Source organism: Apostichopus japonicus, chromosome 22, assembly GCF_037975245.1.
Source record: "Apostichopus japonicus isolate 1M-3 chromosome 22, ASM3797524v1, whole genome shotgun sequence".
Classification (NCBI taxonomy): Eukaryota; Metazoa; Echinodermata; class Holothuroidea; order Aspidochirotida; family Stichopodidae; genus Apostichopus; species Apostichopus japonicus.
In genome coordinates this window covers 15132215-15150089 of record NC_092582.1, presented here as the reverse complement: position 1 = coordinate 15150089, position 17875 = coordinate 15132215, and the positions used below count along the sequence as shown (strand labels likewise).

General features: G+C 37.0%; 1 protein-coding gene across 1 annotated transcript; it reads left to right on the top strand.

Annotated features, from left to right (window-relative positions):
* Positions 1-1851: 1851 nt before the first annotated feature.
* Positions 1852-7018, top strand: LOC139963917 (uncharacterized). Its single transcript, XM_071965144.1, has one exon. The coding sequence runs from the start codon at positions 3534-3536 to the stop codon at positions 5181-5183; it is 1650 nt and encodes a 549-aa protein (XP_071821245.1). The 5' UTR covers positions 1852-3533; the 3' UTR covers positions 5184-7018.
* The last annotated feature ends 10857 nt before the right edge of the window (positions 7019-17875 follow it).

Genomic DNA, 17875 nt, shown 5'->3' with positions numbered 1-17875 from the left:
TACCCATGCATGTGATGTGTGATACGATGTGCCAATGCATGATGTTTTTGATAGCGCATTAGACTCTGCTGAGTCATGCTCAGCGACGCAAATGAGTCTCCCTACATAACAAATAGGAAATGCTACGGCTGTTATATTTCCCTCCCCCTTTCTACATACGCTTTACAGAGGCCGGTGCAATCACAGGAACGAATCGCTTATAGCGTGATGAATATAATCAGGATCGACCCAGCTCAAACTGGCAAAGAAAAATTGGCCGATACGCCTTAACAAAGGCTAAAAGCGCATAGGCAAGAAAACCAAACAATTTGAGCCACTCTTTAACACCAGTTTCTTCAAATCAAGAGTGTAACCGACAAGGTTAGCCTAAATTCTGTTCACAAATTGCCAATTGGATAACATTTTCTATAGCAAATTCACCCAACATAGGTAGAGCTTGAGCACGATAACATTTTTTATAGCAAATTCACCCAAGATAGGTAGAGCTTGAGCACGATAACCAAACAATTTGATCCACTTTCACCCTCAATACCCCTTACATCGAAACTGCCCGAATCGCATCATCATAACCGTTATTGTAGAGGTCTTTGTTTGTTAATCTTCTTCTGAACTATGAACGTATATAGACGAACATTTTGATATTTTAGGTATTTGACATTTGACAACCTATGGTACAATTGATCATTTTTAATAGCAAACAAACTGGCACATACATACTAGCATGTTGCGTGGATAAACAAACTGGACAACAGATTCTGATTAAGAAACATACGTTGCTTAATTATTTATTAGACCGTTTCTTAAACTTTAAACTTGTGTTTTATATCATGACATGACTATTTAATTAGTATTTACATATAACTGTATATAGGCCTATATCAAACTATTTCTGTCTCTGTCCAAGGAAGCGCTTTACGTCATAGTAGTATTTAATAGGGGTAACCTGTGCTCTAGTGTCACATTTGATTCGCAGATCATGTACCCAACAAATGTAAACTCTATACTCATTGGCATATTAACTGATTCAAAACACATAATCATTGATCTAGAGGAGAATGGGCTAACACCATACAGCCATGACTTTCGGGTCGTTGTTCTTTATTGGAACCCTGCGACTTAACTTCCTCACATGTTTTTTGAAACTGGGACTTGATTTTACTTAGTCTAAAGTCAAGTTTCTTCAATTTACAAAATCTCTTTGTTGAAAATGACTATGCATTTCACCAAGATTTACATATATTATATAAATATATGCACGAGAGGAATTTCACAACCACAGTATCAACAGATTAACTTTTAGATAATGAATGCAAAATCGAATCGCCGAAAGTCAATGCAGAATAAAATACAGATAAAAAGATGAGTGGGAGTTTTCTTCGTCGAATATGACTTTATATTTCACCAAGAGAAGGCTTCAACGTATAACATATTTATTCCGTATCTGGTCAGTTGTTACATTTTCGCATTTTCATACGATGTCTTTGGTCGATGGAAAGTGAATTTGAATTTGACTTTGAGGCCATCTCATGACGTTCTTTCGACCAAGGTGGATTGAAGTCGAATATCTAAAGAAGTAAAATCGACATCCGAATATTAAGGAAATGTTTAAAATTTAACATGCATATAGTTCTATTTGTGAGATTAAAGTATATATATCGCTATGTAAGTACTAACAAAGGCCTATCAAGTGTTTCTGAGCTGGATTTACAACGATATTATTGAGACTATCTGTATATCTACCAACGTCTAACTATACGTTGATTGTACAAACTGTCATCAATTCGATTTGCCAGGTTTCAAGTACACTTGTTAATGTTGCTTTTTTTGTGTGTTTCTTCACCATGAATGCTTGCTCACTTGTCATCTTGTTACCTACCCTAAAGTCCTAAGTGCAACGTTCTTTTGATAAGAGTATTATTGTTGTTATTACTCAATGTACAGCCTGGTGATTGTATGGCTACCTTTAAATTAGTATGTTAATTGAAGAAGGATTACAATAAAGAAAGAAAAAAATCTAATTAAGATAATTACATGCTGGTAATAGTGGCCTCACCGACGAATAATGAAAACGGCTATTAGCAAACGAAGCTTTCTACGGTAGAGAATTTATGAGCAAACCAGTGGTTTTCAATAGACACCGTCGACAAGCCAAATCAGGCCCGTTAAAACTACAATCGGTCTTTCGGGGTAGCGAGCCCCAAAGGCCTCGGGCTTGAGTACCTTTCCGGCCTTCTATTAACAGTATTACATCACACTATGTACTAAACCGTTGGGTATGGACGAGCCGTGTTTATTGACTCCCAATGAGAGTAAATTGGATCGCAGAAAATAAAAACTTAGAAGTTGTAAAGTAATACTTTACTGTGATAAACGAACACTAATATGTCATGCAAAAGTTGAGGCAGTGTAGCATCGTAAAGAAGAACGATACCTATATTAACACCGAAGAGACAACATGGAGATCATTATTTATTCACAAAATTTTAATATCACCAACAAATATTAATTCCGAAAAATATCTTCTCCAAAACTTTTAAAACAACTCAACAGTGCAATACTTTTTTGTTTTGTTAAATCATTGTTTCACAATTCTTCACACAACACAATGGTGTACTGCTTTTATATTTATTGAAAGACAATAGCTTATTGTCTTCCAACTTTTAACACAACGCAAAAACAGCATACCATTCTTATAGTTGAAAAACAATAAATTATTGTCTCCTAATTTTAACACATAGCTTGCTGTTATTTTTCATATTATTTTGTTGTAGAAAGGCATGATAGATCATTGTCACACATCCTTTAACACGACCCAACAGCGTTGTATTTTTACAGTTGAAGACCAATAACCCTCTACTCCAAATTTTAACACAATGCAACATCTGATTATATTAATTGTTAGCTTGGTCGCCAAACAGGAAAAATAATCCCGGTGGGGCCATTACAGTTCATTCGCGATTCGTCCTTTCGGCGAGAATTTGCATATAGGGAAGGAATTTTTCCATGGGAATATCAGCAAGCAGTATACATTTCATCGTATTTCCGCCGCTATATATACTATATAACTCATAAAAGCATGATAGCCTTTACATCAACATATTCAAGCCGCCAATAGAGTTGTTAGTTAAATTGAGGAGTGCCATATTATCTGCTAAAAGTGCTAAGCATCTATCGCAACATTTCAGGGTTCCAAAGAAGCCAGATTTTCTAAGTTACGACTGAAGATAATAAACTTTGGATAGGCTACTATATACGTATTTGAAAAGCAAGTGAGCAAATGTAATATTCACATTTGTCATTGAGATGCTCCATTGTATGCTTGAAACCCGTTGAACTTTCGCCTAAAAAGAACCTTTATGTTAATCCTAATCATAACACCAGTAATCTCGTTCTTTATAAATCGGCCTAAGAAGAAGAAGAAGACAGCGTTCATTTAGTAAATAGCAAAATACAGAGAAAGTATTACCAAACTCGAGATTTTCAAGAAATGTCAGTGTGTTTTCCTTTATTTCTGAAATATAATAAATGAATGAATGGATGGATTAATAGTTAGATGGATGGATGGATACATATCTATAGTAGCTATAGAAAGTTTTGTCATTTTCAGTCTTTCAGATCAACCCATTATGGCTCGTTGTCTGTTCCAAACACGAGGGGCGATGACGCTACTTTTTGTCACTGTGTTCTGCTATATGGTGCTTGTTCACAACTGCCGGTTTGTTCCACGAGATTGTCCAGAACAGTGCGAGTGTTCAAGTTGTTGGCCAATAGTGCACTGTGACGGTCGAAACGTGACTCATCTAAACTTCAGTCAATCGCTTACTTGGGTGAGAATATTCAGTGTATCGCATACCTCCATACCCGACCTACAGATGGGAACTCTCACTTTGCCTACCATTGCCGGTGTGGGCAGCTTAGAGATGATTGCTAATGGCATTACCACTTTAACGGAAGAACTGTTCGCAATGAATTACTCACGGCTCCAGTCAATTTCACTACAGCAAAACAAACTCTCCACTGTCCCAACTCGTATGATGAGATTAGCACCTAATCTTGGAAACATTGACTTAAGCGGCAACATGATCACAGTTATCCATTTGTACGCTTTTACGTTTAACAATGATTTGAATGTCATTCTGCTGGCTGATAATGGTCTTCAAACTATTGAAGAGATGGCCTTCACAGGAGTAACCGAATTGCGTACGTTGAACTTATCCTACAACAGCATCATGGGCACAAATTTGGGAAACTGGGAGGAATTTCATACAAGTATAGAAACAATTTCGCTCTCAGGAAACGGGTTGCGACAGATGCCTACGCTGAACCCGAACTATAAATTTTCTTGCAAATATTTAAGTTTGGAACATAATCATTTTGAAGCCTTAGACAAGTTTGCTTTGGCAGCGTTCGAAAACTTGACCCTATTAAATGTTGAAAACAATTCCCTATCCACAGTTGACGGTGATCTCTTCGGGGAAGGAACTCATGATCTTGTAATGCTCTACCTGTCCCGAAATCATCTAACGAGTGTCCCAGTTTCTTTGTTGGCACGACTGCCGAAACTTTTAAACCTATCTCTCTCTTTCAATCATATTGCTACTCTGTCTAGCAAAGCGTTTGTCAAGAATAAAATGCTCAGATGGATTCAACTTGACCATAATATGATCACTATTGTTCACGCCATGTCGTTGAATGGTCTGGACAACATTCTATATTTCAATATCCAACATAACCTCCTCACTGGTCTCCCTGAGACATTCTTGAAAGGAATGTACGAATTTGACCTCATTTTGAAGGACAACATGTGGTCATGTGATTGTGCTATGAAGTCTTTACAAGAATGGTTCTTGAAGAATGCGATCGAGAATGACGTACAGTGTCAAATTCCAGCGGAATATCAGGGACGAAATGTGACAGATGTAAACTTTGAAGAAATTTGCGAGAAAGAGGAAGAGTCCACAGCTACAGAGGAAATCCCTACCAACCCCATGTTACGAATCAACTTCCGATACTTCTTGATAGGAGGAGGTGTGGTTGTCTTGCTTATACTGATTGTAGCTGCCGGTAGTTGTCGTCGCAAGTTGCGGACCCAAACTGACCGGGACACGCCACTCTGTAAGAAAGAATTGAACGTTGAAAATGTCTCCACTATAAACAGTAGCACTTTTTCAAATGAAATTTGAAGAAAAGTGTCCTTTATGTATTATTCTCAGTAAATTAATGTTTCTCTTAACTTAATGCGAACATGATTTTCTTTTTGTGGTATAACCGTACCTGTTTTTGTCTTGCTTACAATAACCTGTATATACAGTGGCCAATCAACCAGAAAAGGGAAGCGACTGCAAAGGAACTAAGGCACGTTTATAACTCAAGAAATGGGATGTTTCGAACAGGTATAGGCACAGGTTTATAACCCATGGGCATCACCTCCTCACAGGTCTCCCTGGAATTTTCTTGAAAGAAAGGTACGAATTTTATTTCATTTCGAAGGACAACATGTGGTCATGTGACTGTGCCATGAAGTCTTCGCAAGAATGGTCCCCGAAGAACGAGATTGAGAATGACGTACAGTGTCAAGATTCCCCGGAATATCAGGGACAAAATATAAAAGATGTGAACTTTGAAGAAATTCGCAGGGAAGAATCGTCTACTACACAAGAAGACCAATTGTTCGATCAACCGAAAGTATTGTTTGGCTTACCTTGCGTATTGGTGTGAGGTGTAGGAATAGTCCTATGTGTAATTGTAGCATTGCTTGTCTTTGAAATTCGAACTTTCGCGTTGTTCGAGACAAGCCTCTTTGTAAATAAAACTGTTATTCTTCTTGCTTATTGTGATTGTATAGTATATCTATATTTTCGTTGAAATTTAACTAGCCTCTTTGTAAATACAATTTACATATTATTTTTGCTAATAATGACCGACGCAGCCGTATTTATTCAACAGGCCTTTGCATGAAATAATTTCTTAGAAATGAGTACTATGTTTTGGTGAGGACAGAATTTAACAAAGAATAGCCCACGAGCAAATTCGCAACAGCGTATAGACAATTGAAACAAAGCGTAAAAAAAACACGATAAAATTAAGGTAAGGCATGGCATAGAATAGCATAGCATTGAAAAGCAAAGCACAGTATAGCAAATATTGTATACGCGTAAGGGAGAAACAGAGATTTTTTGCATTATCTTTTAAATTTATAATTCTTTCATTAAATGTGTGTAGGAACACGTAACCGTGGGCTCCAAATTTTGAGACCAAATTGCGTTTCAATTTTGAGACACAGCTGGCATCGATTTGAGAATGATTTGTTATTTTCATTGGGGTACCCCCTGGTTAGCATGGTAGCCAATTTGCCGACAATGAAGAAACTGTGAAAGTAGTACGTATATGTGGAAAACTTAAGATATCTCCTTGAGATAAAATGAATGTCGGAACTTTGCAATAAACGGACGATTCCCTGTTGTTGTGACAAGATTCTAAAACGTCCCGCTTGATTTTAATATTGTGGGAGGGAAATTGTGTAATTAGAGAAAATGCCCTTTTACATTTTTATATTACAGCTTAAGTAGTGTGAAAGCTTTTAGTGCATATTTATGACATGATTATTACACCTCTCAATAATAATAATAATGCCTGTTTAAATATGGCTATTACTGTTGTTGGTAGATTTTTATGCATACGGCCCACTCGAAAGGATCATCTTGATTGATTGATTATATATTTTATAACATATAAAGACAGTTATATATACCTTGCATTTATAGACGGCCTTGCGTTTTAAGGCAGAATGATAAAATGTTATTCCTGCTAGGGTTTAAGAATATAATATCTCTTTCGAGATCCGGCTTTAGGAATCACAAATGATTTCGAGTTAGTTAGCACCGTGTCGATCTCTAGAGTAGGGCAAATATGTCACCAAAACAGAACTAGTACGGTATTGTTCGATACAGGTGACTAACGCCTACAGTGAAATTACGACCTTCCTTACCGGTTTCGAACCTCTCTGGACATACAAATTCAGCGTCCATAGCCCAGTGGTTAGGCTGTCCCGCATATAAAGCGGGAGGCCCGGGCTCGAATCCCGGTGTAGGCTGGAAGTTTTTACACTGTTCTGGATTTTCCAACTCATTACGTTTTCATTTATATATATATATATATATATATATATATATATATGTGTGTATATATATATATATATATATATATATATAATATATTTATATAAATATATATATATATATATTTATATATAATATTAGGGTGAAAATGAGTTTCAGCTCAGCTATTATTGTAAAGTGCTAAGATTCATTGCCATAGAGACATGAAGTCACATATGCATGTATACTAGAGGCAGTATAAGTTATTTTTATCGCACATAATCACATTTTACTGTACCTTCCATTGAAACGTTTTCAGTCATGCAGGTACAGGTCTCCTGCACTCCTTAAATACACCTTTCACTTTTTGTCACAGGCCTCAATCCTCACGTTGCCCCAAGCCCGTCAGTCCAGAGCAACGCCATGCTTCTCATAAAGTTATTACTGCCGAAATCTATCTCTCTCTTTCAATCGTATTGCTACTCTGCCTAGGAAAGCGTTTGTCAGGAATAAAATGCTCAAGTGGATTCATCTTGACCATAATATCATCACTTTTGCTCACGCCATGTCGTTGAATGGTCTGGACAGCATTCTACTTTTCAATATCCAACATAACCTCCTCACTGGTCTCCCTGAGACATTCTTGGAAGGAAGGTACGAATCTGACCTCATGTTGAAGGACAACATGTGGTCATGCGATTGCTATGAAGTCTTAACAAGAATGGTTCCTGAGGAACGAAATTGAGAATCACGTAACAGTGTCAAGATTCCCCGGACTATCAGGGACAAAATATAACAGACCTGAACTTTAAAGAAATTTGCAAGAAAGAGGAAGAATCATCTACGAAGCAAGAAGGAGAAGACCAATTTCATGATGAACCGAAAATACTTTTTGGCATTCACTTGGAATACGCGTTGGTGGGAGGTGTAGGTTTATAAGCCTAGCTGTCTTGATTTTTATGGGCGATCATCAGACAACTGTTAGCTTCAAGTTATACTCCTGGAATATATAGATTCATCGTCGGGATTACCGGGGATTATAGGATGATCAGCGTCTGCTCCTATGTCGGTGTTCTGTTGGTAGGATTATCCGTCGTGTGCGGTTCCTTTGGCGGTGTTCGGTGGTTGGGTGTATTGCATATATATATATATATATATATATATATATATATATATATATATATATATATATATATATATATATATATATATATATATATTAATATATATATATATATATATATATATAAATATATATAAATATATATATATATATATATATATATATATATATATATATATATATATATATATATATATATATATATATATAGAGAGAGAGAGAGAGAGAGAGAGAGAGGTGGAGAGAGAGGCGGAGAGAGAGATATGAAATGGAGGTAAACGACAAAGGCAAATGGATATATATAAATGAAAACGTCTTTGAGAAGGAAAATCCAGAATAGTGAAAAACACCTAGGTTAGGGTGTCCGCGTACAAAGCGGGAGGCCCGGGTTCGAATCCCGGTGGAGGCGGGAAGTTTTTTCACTATTCTGGATTTTCCTTCTCATTACGTTTTCATTTATATATATATATATTTATATATATATATATATATATATATATATATAATCTTTCCCGTTTTAATTATGTCCCCAGCCTGAAATCGTATAAAACATATTCTTAATCTTTGGTCTTATGGCTGTATCAACAATCGGATTATCTTTCTTTATGTTTTATTACGCAACAATGCGTTCAAAATAGGTGTTTTTGGTTTTGATGATAATCGTAACCTATGCATTCATGCAGGCGGAGAGTGTATGTATGTGTGTGACGTCTCGCCTGTAAACACGATATCTCAAGAAGGGAAGCTTGGACCAATCTAATATTTGGTGTATATGGGTAACACATTGAGTAGAAGAACCCTATTGTTTTGTGGGGAGGTCAAGGTTATTTGGAGTCACCAGGGGCCAAATAGTGAAAACCTTGTAAACACGATATCTCAAAGAGGTAACCTTGGACCAATCTCATATTCGTGAGTTGGAGGACCACATTTAAGAGCAAAAGCTTATAGTTTTTTGTGGAGGTCAAAGGTCATTTGGGGCCACCATGCATGGGTAAAATTATGTAAATCTTGTAAACACGATATCTCAAGAAGGAAAGCTTGGATCAATCTCCTATTTCGTGTGAAGGAGTACCACACCGAGTTTAAGATCCCTATTGTTTTTAGTGGAGGTACAAGTCCATTTGGGGTCACTAGATGTCAAATTGTGAAAACCTTGTAACCACGATAATTCAGTACAACATTTTATTGAGTCACCAGACGCCAACTTGTAGAAACCTTGTTTTATAAGCTACCGTATCTCCCACAGACGAGCCTATCAATATTATGTTGGAAAGAATGTTTCTACTTTTATTCAAAACTGTCGTAAAAATGATTGCACAAAATGTTCAGATCAATATGTACCACGTACCCGATACTGGGAACCACTACATACGAGGAACTGCACAATATGTTATATTTTAATGTTATGAAAGGAGTTTTGAATATACATATTTTTTTGGAAAAGTAGGCTACACATTGCGCAGTCTGTTGTGGTGCAGTACAAGCACAATACATCCAACTGTACTCAAACAATTCCCACTGGTACACAAAAAAAACCTGATCCATCACAGAAATCACTGTTTCATTTTTTTTAAGGTCATTTCAAGATACCGACATAAACTTACATAACACTACGCATCTCAACTAACTTTCCCATGTGTAAAATTTTCAAAAGATTAAAAACAAAACAAAACCCTGTAGTGTGTGTGCTGTTTTGTACTCTCACTGAGGACTTGATCAAAAGAATTCCAGGTCTTTGGATGTGATTTCCAAAGTATCACCACGTCCCCACAAGAATTATGTTGCTAAGGGGTATTATTAAGGTTAATTGGTACTTGGATTTGAACAATGGCAAAAACAATGGGGTCCTCGGTCTGAATGTTAAACACAGCTGTACGTGTGTGTGTGTGTGTGTGTGTCATAGAACCTAATCAATTTCTATGGTGTGTGTTAAATAAAATCGCAGATAAATGCGCAATGGCATCTTCACAATAAAATGAAGATATCAATATAGTTTATATCTCAACAAGGAAAAGAAAAACTATATAGATGTTAGTTTGAGCAATGTGCAATGACAGTACATATTTTTAACTGTTCATATTTTTTATTGTCCAAACGTTTTCAAAGCCTAGAATAAAAGCATATTTTCTTACTTTGCTCAGAGAGGTGCATCAGTTTTAACTTTGTTATCATGAAGGCTGCAACGACTCCCTTTATAGTTGGAAGCCACTAAATACTAACCCCTACAGCGGGTCGGACCATTTCGAGTGCCCTCGGAACTCGGTTTCGGGTGCAACTGTGCTCGGCGCTCTCGGTTCCCGAATTACGTTATTTTGCCCAGGTCTCGGAAGTTAGTTGACTCTATGTAATAACTTGTGAGGCCTGCTAAGAGATAAAGATAGATTATAGATATAATAGCGGTTTGAAACGGTACTTGCAGTTTTTAAAATGATATATGTACACAACCAGGTCTTGGAGGTTAGTTGACTCTATGTAATAACTTGTGAGACCTGCTACTCGAGATAAAGATAGATATTATAGCGGTTTGAAAAATTGAAACGGTACTTGCAGTTTTTAAATGATATTTGTAAAATAATCAGGTCTTGGAGGTTAGTTAACTCTCTGTAATAACTTGTGAGACCTGTTATTTGAAATGACGATAGATCTAAACGTTTGAAGTGAATTTTGCGTAGCGGCTCGGTTCATCGGTAAGGATCCCGAGCGAGAATGACCTCACAGTTTTGCATAACTACGTACATACACATGTTGTACATTTACGTGTAAAGTGCGGGTACGGGCTCGTGTAACACGTATGTGTTGACGGGCCAAGTCCCGCTCGCGATGTCGGTCGCATACGCTGGTATCTCGACTGGGCCGGCGCGGCCGGGTGCGTGCATGCGGACCCGGCCGGCCAGGGTACGGGCCCAGGTTGGTCAATCGCGGTATACCGGAGTACGGTGGGGCTGAAATTGTGGAAGAAAACGCCTCTTTAATGTTATCGACCTGCTTTCTCGTTTTCAAAGGCATCCTTGATTGTGATAATATGTTCATTTTGGCAAACGAGAGGTTTGTTCTTGTAAGTTTTATTCAAATAGGCCAGGCCAACTTACACAGAACGATAGTCTGATTGTATTGAAAATGATGAGAGATTCTAAAAACCTTTAAAAAGTAAAAGTGGGAAAATAGGAGACAAATACACAAATATCCAAATATATCACGGTTTATTCTCGACATTTTAAGTTAACACATGTATATGAGAAAGCTGCAAGTAGGCCTACTGTTGTATTTATCTTCATCTCAAGTAGCAGGTCTCAAAGGTTATTACATAGAGTCAACTAACCTCCAAGACCTGGTGGTGTACATATATCATTTAAAAACTGCAAGTACTGTTTCAAACCAATATATCTATCTTCATATCAAGTAGCAGGTCTCAAAGGTTATTACATAGAGTCAACTAACCTCCAAGACCTGGTGGTGTACATATATCATTTAAAAACTGCAAGTACTGTTTCAAACTGCTATTATATTTATCTTCATCTCAATTAGCAGATTTCACAAGTTATTACATAGAGTCAACTAACCTACAAGACCTGGTTGTGTATATATATCATTTAAAAACTGCAAGTACTGTTTCAAACCAATACATCTATCTTCATATCAAGTAGCAGGTCTCAAAGGTTATTACATAGAGTCAACTAACCTCCAGGACCTGGTGGTGTACATATATCATTTAAAAACTGCAAGTACTGTGTCAAACCAATATATCTATCTACATATCAAGTAGCAGGTCTCAAAGGTTATTACATAGAGTCAACTAACCTCCAGGACCTGGTGGTGTACATATATCATTTAAAAACTGCAAGTACTGTTTCAAACCAATATATCTATCTTCATATCAAGTAGCAGGTCTCAAAGGTTATTACATAGAGTCAACTAACCTCCAAGACCTGGTGGTGTACATATATCATTTAAAAACTGCAAGTACTGTTTCAAACTGCTATTATATTTATCTTCATCTCAATTAGCAGATTTCACAAGTTATTACATAGAGTCAACTAACCTACAAGACCTGGTTGTGTATATATATCATTTAAAAACTGCAAGTACTGTTTCAAACCAATACATCTATCTTCATATCAAGTAGCAGGTCTCAAAGGTTATTACATAGAGTCAACTAACCTCCAGGACCTGGTGGTGTACATATATCATTTAAAAACTGCAAGTACTGTGTCAAACCAATATATCTATCTACATATCAAGTAGCAGGTCTCAAAGGTTATTACATAGAGTCAACTAACCTCCAGGACCTGATGGTGTACATATATCATTTAAAAACTGCAAGTACTGTTTCAAACCAATATATCTATCTTCATATCAAGTAGCAGGTCTCAAAGGTTATTACATAGAGTCAACTAACCTCCAAGACCTGGTGGTGTACATATATCATTTTAAAAACTGCAAGTACCGTTTCAAACCGCTATTATATCTATAATCTATCTTTATCTCTTAGCAGGCCTCACAAGTTATTACATAGAGTCAACTAACCTACAAGACCTGGTTGTGTATATATATCATTTAAAAACTGCAAGTACCGTTTCAAACCAATATATCTATCTTCATATCAAGTAGCAGGTCTCAAAGGTTATTACATAGAGTCAACTAACCTCCAGGACCTGGTGGTGTACATATATCATTTAAAAACTGCAAGTACCGTTTCAAACCAATATATCTATCTTCATATCAAGTAGCAGGTCTCAAAGGTTATTACATAGAGTCAACTAACCTCCAGGACCTGGTGGTGTACATATATCATTTAAAAACTGCAAGTACTGTTTCAAACCAATATATCTATCTTCATATCAAGTAGCAGGTCTCAAAGGTTATTACATAGAGTCAACTAACCTCCAGGACCTGGTTGTGTACATATATCATTTAAAAACTGCAAGTACTGTGTCAAACCAATATATCTATCTACATATCAAGTAGCAGGTCTCAAAGGTTATTACACAGAGACAACTAACCTCCAGGACCTGGTGGTGTACATTTAAAAACTGCAAGTACTGTTTCAAACCAATATATCTATCTTCATATCAAGTAGCAGGTCTCAAAGGTTATTACATAGAGTCAACTAACCTCCAGGACCTGGTTGTGTACATATATCATTTAAAAACTGCAAGTACTGTGTCAAACCAATATATCTATCTACATATCAAGTAGCAAGTCTCAAAGGTTATTACATAGAGTCAACTAACCTCCAGGACCTGGTGGTGTACATTTAAAAACTGCAAGTACTGTTTCAAACCAATATATCTATCTTCATATCAAGTAGCAGGTCTCAAAGGTTATTACATAGAGTCAACTAACCTCCAGGACCTGGTGGTGTACATATATCATTTGAAAACTGCAAGTACTGTTTCAAACCAATATATCTATCTTCATCTCAAGTAGCAGGTCTCAAAGGTTATTACACAGAGTCAACTAACCTCCAGGACCTGGTGGTGTACATTTAAAAACTGCAAGTACTGTGTCAAACCAATATATCTATCTTCATATCAAGTAGCAGGTCTCAAAGGTTATTACATAGAGTCAACTAACCTCCAGGACCTGCTTGTGTACATATATCATTTAAAAACTGCAAGTACTGTGTCAAACCAATATATCTATCTACATATCAAGTAGCAAGTCTCAAAGGTTATTACACAGAGTCAACTAACCTCCAGGACCTGGTGGTGTACATATATCATTTGAAAACTGCAAGTACTGTTTCAAACCAATATATCTATCTTCATCTCAAGTAGCAGGTCTCAAAGGTTATTACACAGAGTCAACTAACCTCCAGGACCTGGTGGTGTACATTTAAAAACTGCAAGTACTGTTTCAAACCAATATATCTATCTTCATATCAAGTAGCAGGTCTCAAAGGTTATTACATAGAGTCAACTAACCTCCAGGACCTGCTTGTGTACATATATCATTTAAAAACTGCAAGTACTGTGTCAAACCAATATATCTATCTACATATCAAGTAGCAAGTCTCAAAGGTTATTACATAGAGTCAACTAACCTCCAGGACCTGGTGGTGTACATATATCATTTAAAAACTGCAAGTACTGTGTCAAACCAATATATCTATCTTCATATCAAGTAGCAGGTCTCAAAGGTTATTACATAGAGTCAACTAACCTCCAGGACCTGGTTGTGTACATATATCATTTAAAAACTGCAAGTACTGTGTCAAACCAATATATCTATCTTCATATCAAGTAGCAAGTCTCAAAGGTTATTACACAGAGTCAACTAACCTCCAGGACCTGGTGGTGTACATATATCATTTAAAAACTGCAAGTACTGTTTCAAACCAATATATCTATCTTCATATCAAGTAGCAGGTCTCACAAGTTATTACATAGAGCCAAGTAACCACGAAGACCTAGTTGGGTTCACATTTCACATTTACAAGCTGCAAGTACCGCTTTAAACGTTTATATATCTATCTTTGGAAATTTCTGTTAGTAGGTTTTATTTTAAATTAAGCGAAACTGTGAATGAATGCACGCAGTTGATATTGTTGGGCAGTTCAGTGTGTGACATCTCCTAGCTGCAATTAATTGACTGAGAATGTGTTGTGGACATTGGCATAGCCAGGAATTTTTCAGTGGGTGGCGCTGGAACATTTCAATGGGGGCATCATGTAGATCAATGATAATTTTGTTAGAAATTCAAAATCTCAGTGGGGGGGAAGACAAGGTTCTTTGGGGGGGGGCTGTTGCCACCAGGCCCCCCGTGGCTACGCCACTGGTTGTGGGTGCCTATTTCTGGTGTTATTGAAAACATGACCTGACAACATTTGAATTAAATTGTCATCCTTGAATATTATTTTCTGAGAAAATACATCATTCACTGAGCTGATACTTCATTCGATTTTATAGTCATTAAGCACCCTTCCTTGGATTGTTAGCACTTTTGTTACTTCAACAAAATACAAATGCAGATGTACTGTACCTTTATATAGCTTTTAATAACCCATTGCCTGACACAACAGACAAATATATTTTGGCACTTTCTTTGTGATGTTGGCACACAGGTAGTGTACCCATCTATCACAATTGTCACATTGCATCCACATAATCTTCTTTTGTGATGGCGCTGATGAAATGTCACAGTATGGCAGGTCACAAAGCAGGTCTTTGCCTTTCTTAGCATGGTGAATCAGCCGTGCCAAAGCAAACTCTCTGAATTTTTTGACGTGGCACTGACGTAGAATACACGGAGTCAACTTGTGGAGTAACTGCTCAGCAAACTGAAAATATATAAAGGAACAAATATGAGTACATGTATATCCTACTTTGTTTAAAGAACTACGTGGTGATCTTGACCTCCACATGCTTAAAGAAGAAGATGGAATCTACCCCAACAAATCTGCATAGAAATCTTATCCTGCCGATTTTGACAAATCAGCAGCAAGAACCTCACTTTGCCAGTTTGTACAATTTTTAACCCCCCAAAAAACTGATCATAACCTCTAGTTTTATTCTAATAGGTACACTGTTAATATATTTACCATCAGCACAAATACTCCACAACTGTTGCCATCAGTCTGATGAGAGACCGTGTAGTTGTGATATGACCAGCCAGTTGGTGTCTCATTTAATACCTTTGCTCTGGAGTTGGTGTACTTTCTGTAAAATGATTGCAAGTGATAAAAATCAAATGATTTGACTACCCTTTATCTTACTAGGTAAGTATTAACCCCAACCAAATGCCATTGTCATCTTCTGGAAATCGAGGTAATGTTTCATTTTCTCCAGGAATAACCCTTTGAATGACAGTCAGGGAAAAAGGTTCCTAAAGTATTTTAACAACAATTGAAAATGTTGGTTATAAAACACCATTCCTTTTGTCTATTTGACTGTTTGTTGGCACCTGAAAAACTGAGGAATCAGACTATATAATGAAATTGCAAGTTCATTGTGAATAGACCTCCTAAGGTATATTTATTTATGAATGTAGATTTTATTTGGCCCAAAGTGTTACGATAATATTTACATCCAATGTTGATGATACTCTGTTGCTGTTGAGGCGTAGCCTGGCAATGAATTCAGCATGCCTACAGTCATGGACTTTGTGTTTGCTGCAAGTAGAGTCCAGTGGTTTTCATTCACACATGTAGGAACCAAGATCCAGGTGTACTTTGCAAATGCAACCTTAAAAAGCAAAACAAAATATTTAATTAATGAATGGTAGTCTGTTGTGTCATTCAATGACAATGTAAGCAAAAAGATGCCTTAAAGACAATTCTAACTGTTTCACTGCACAGCGCATACTTTGAATTACCCATTTGGCAATGCCCAATCATTTTCCATTTTCCTGAAGTGACAGCACACAAGATAGGGCCATACAGCATTGATTTGATTTGAGCAAAAAAGCCAAATAAGATTCCAAAACCCCTTACTATTTTGGTCAGAGGGGGGGGGGGGGGGCAGAAGTCCATGGTATATCACTCTGCACAGCAAGGGTCTATAATATGCGAGCAGATTTGCCAATTATTATGCCAAAAGACTTCTTCTACATATGTGTTATGCTTTACGTTGTGAATCATGTTACCAAAAATAAGCTGTTTCATGTAGAGTCATGTTTCTTAGAATGATCACCACATACTATTTTAAATAATGTGCATACAAAATGACCACTTGCATGTTCACATCACACTCACGATGAGCTATACGTGCAGCATTTTGAAAGTTTTTAAATCCAATATCAGGTTTCTACTCTATGCCTGTTAGTTTGTATTAAAAATGTTTGGCACCCAAATTGACAAATCAACAGCTTAGTCCATATTTTGGATTAAAATGATGTCATGTCAACTCAGTTTGGCAGGTGCGCGGGGTCACATAAATTTGCATGTTTAGATATATCAGACGTTGGACTGGAGACAGCGAAGGCTCCATTGGACAATAAGGGTTTTTGTTCAATACTTGTTTTGGACAACTTCATACCCTTGGGAACAGCCATTGACTGTAGTTGTTTCTCTGCCACAGTGAAGTGATGAAACATGGAAGGATGAACACATGGTGGCGCCACTTTGAATTCACGTGTAGAGAAAGTAGATGTAAGTATGCATGTATCACCTGCATAATAAAAACCAAAGAAGAATAAAGTGCTAGATTTGATTCTACATGTACTTGTACATAAAAACATTCATGTGCTTCAGAGTTAACAATCCAAGGCATTTTGTTATCTTCTTCAAACAATCCCCACTATAAAAATAAAGCAAGTTAAACTTGCATATTGTTGTATTGTTCCTCATCTTCATTTCTTTGTTTATACTAAACTTTTTTTTGCAACATCTCTCATTGGTTTTGTACACATTTTCTTGTCAGGGTCAGCCTAGATAGATTTCTGTCCTCAATTATTTGAAGAGGCTCTGGATGTGTGTCCTCAATATACACCATAAACACGCACAGACACACGGACCGAATACACTATTGCAATATCCCCCGTCATGGCTAAAGCCAGGGAGATAACATGGATAGGGTGGCAACTACCGAAGGAAGAAATGCTTCCCAAAGTGTGTCTCGTTTTGAACATATCATTTACCTTATCATTCAGCCAAGCTTGTCCTTTGAGAGTATCCAGGTCCTGCTGCTTCAAGGATGTGTTGCCAACTGTTAAGGCA

Bases quoted from the DNA above. Each gene is read 5' to 3' on its own strand.
- LOC139963917 (XM_071965144.1), top strand. From the start codon at position 3,534: ATGGATGGATTAATAGTTAGATGGATGGATGGATACATATCTATAGTA.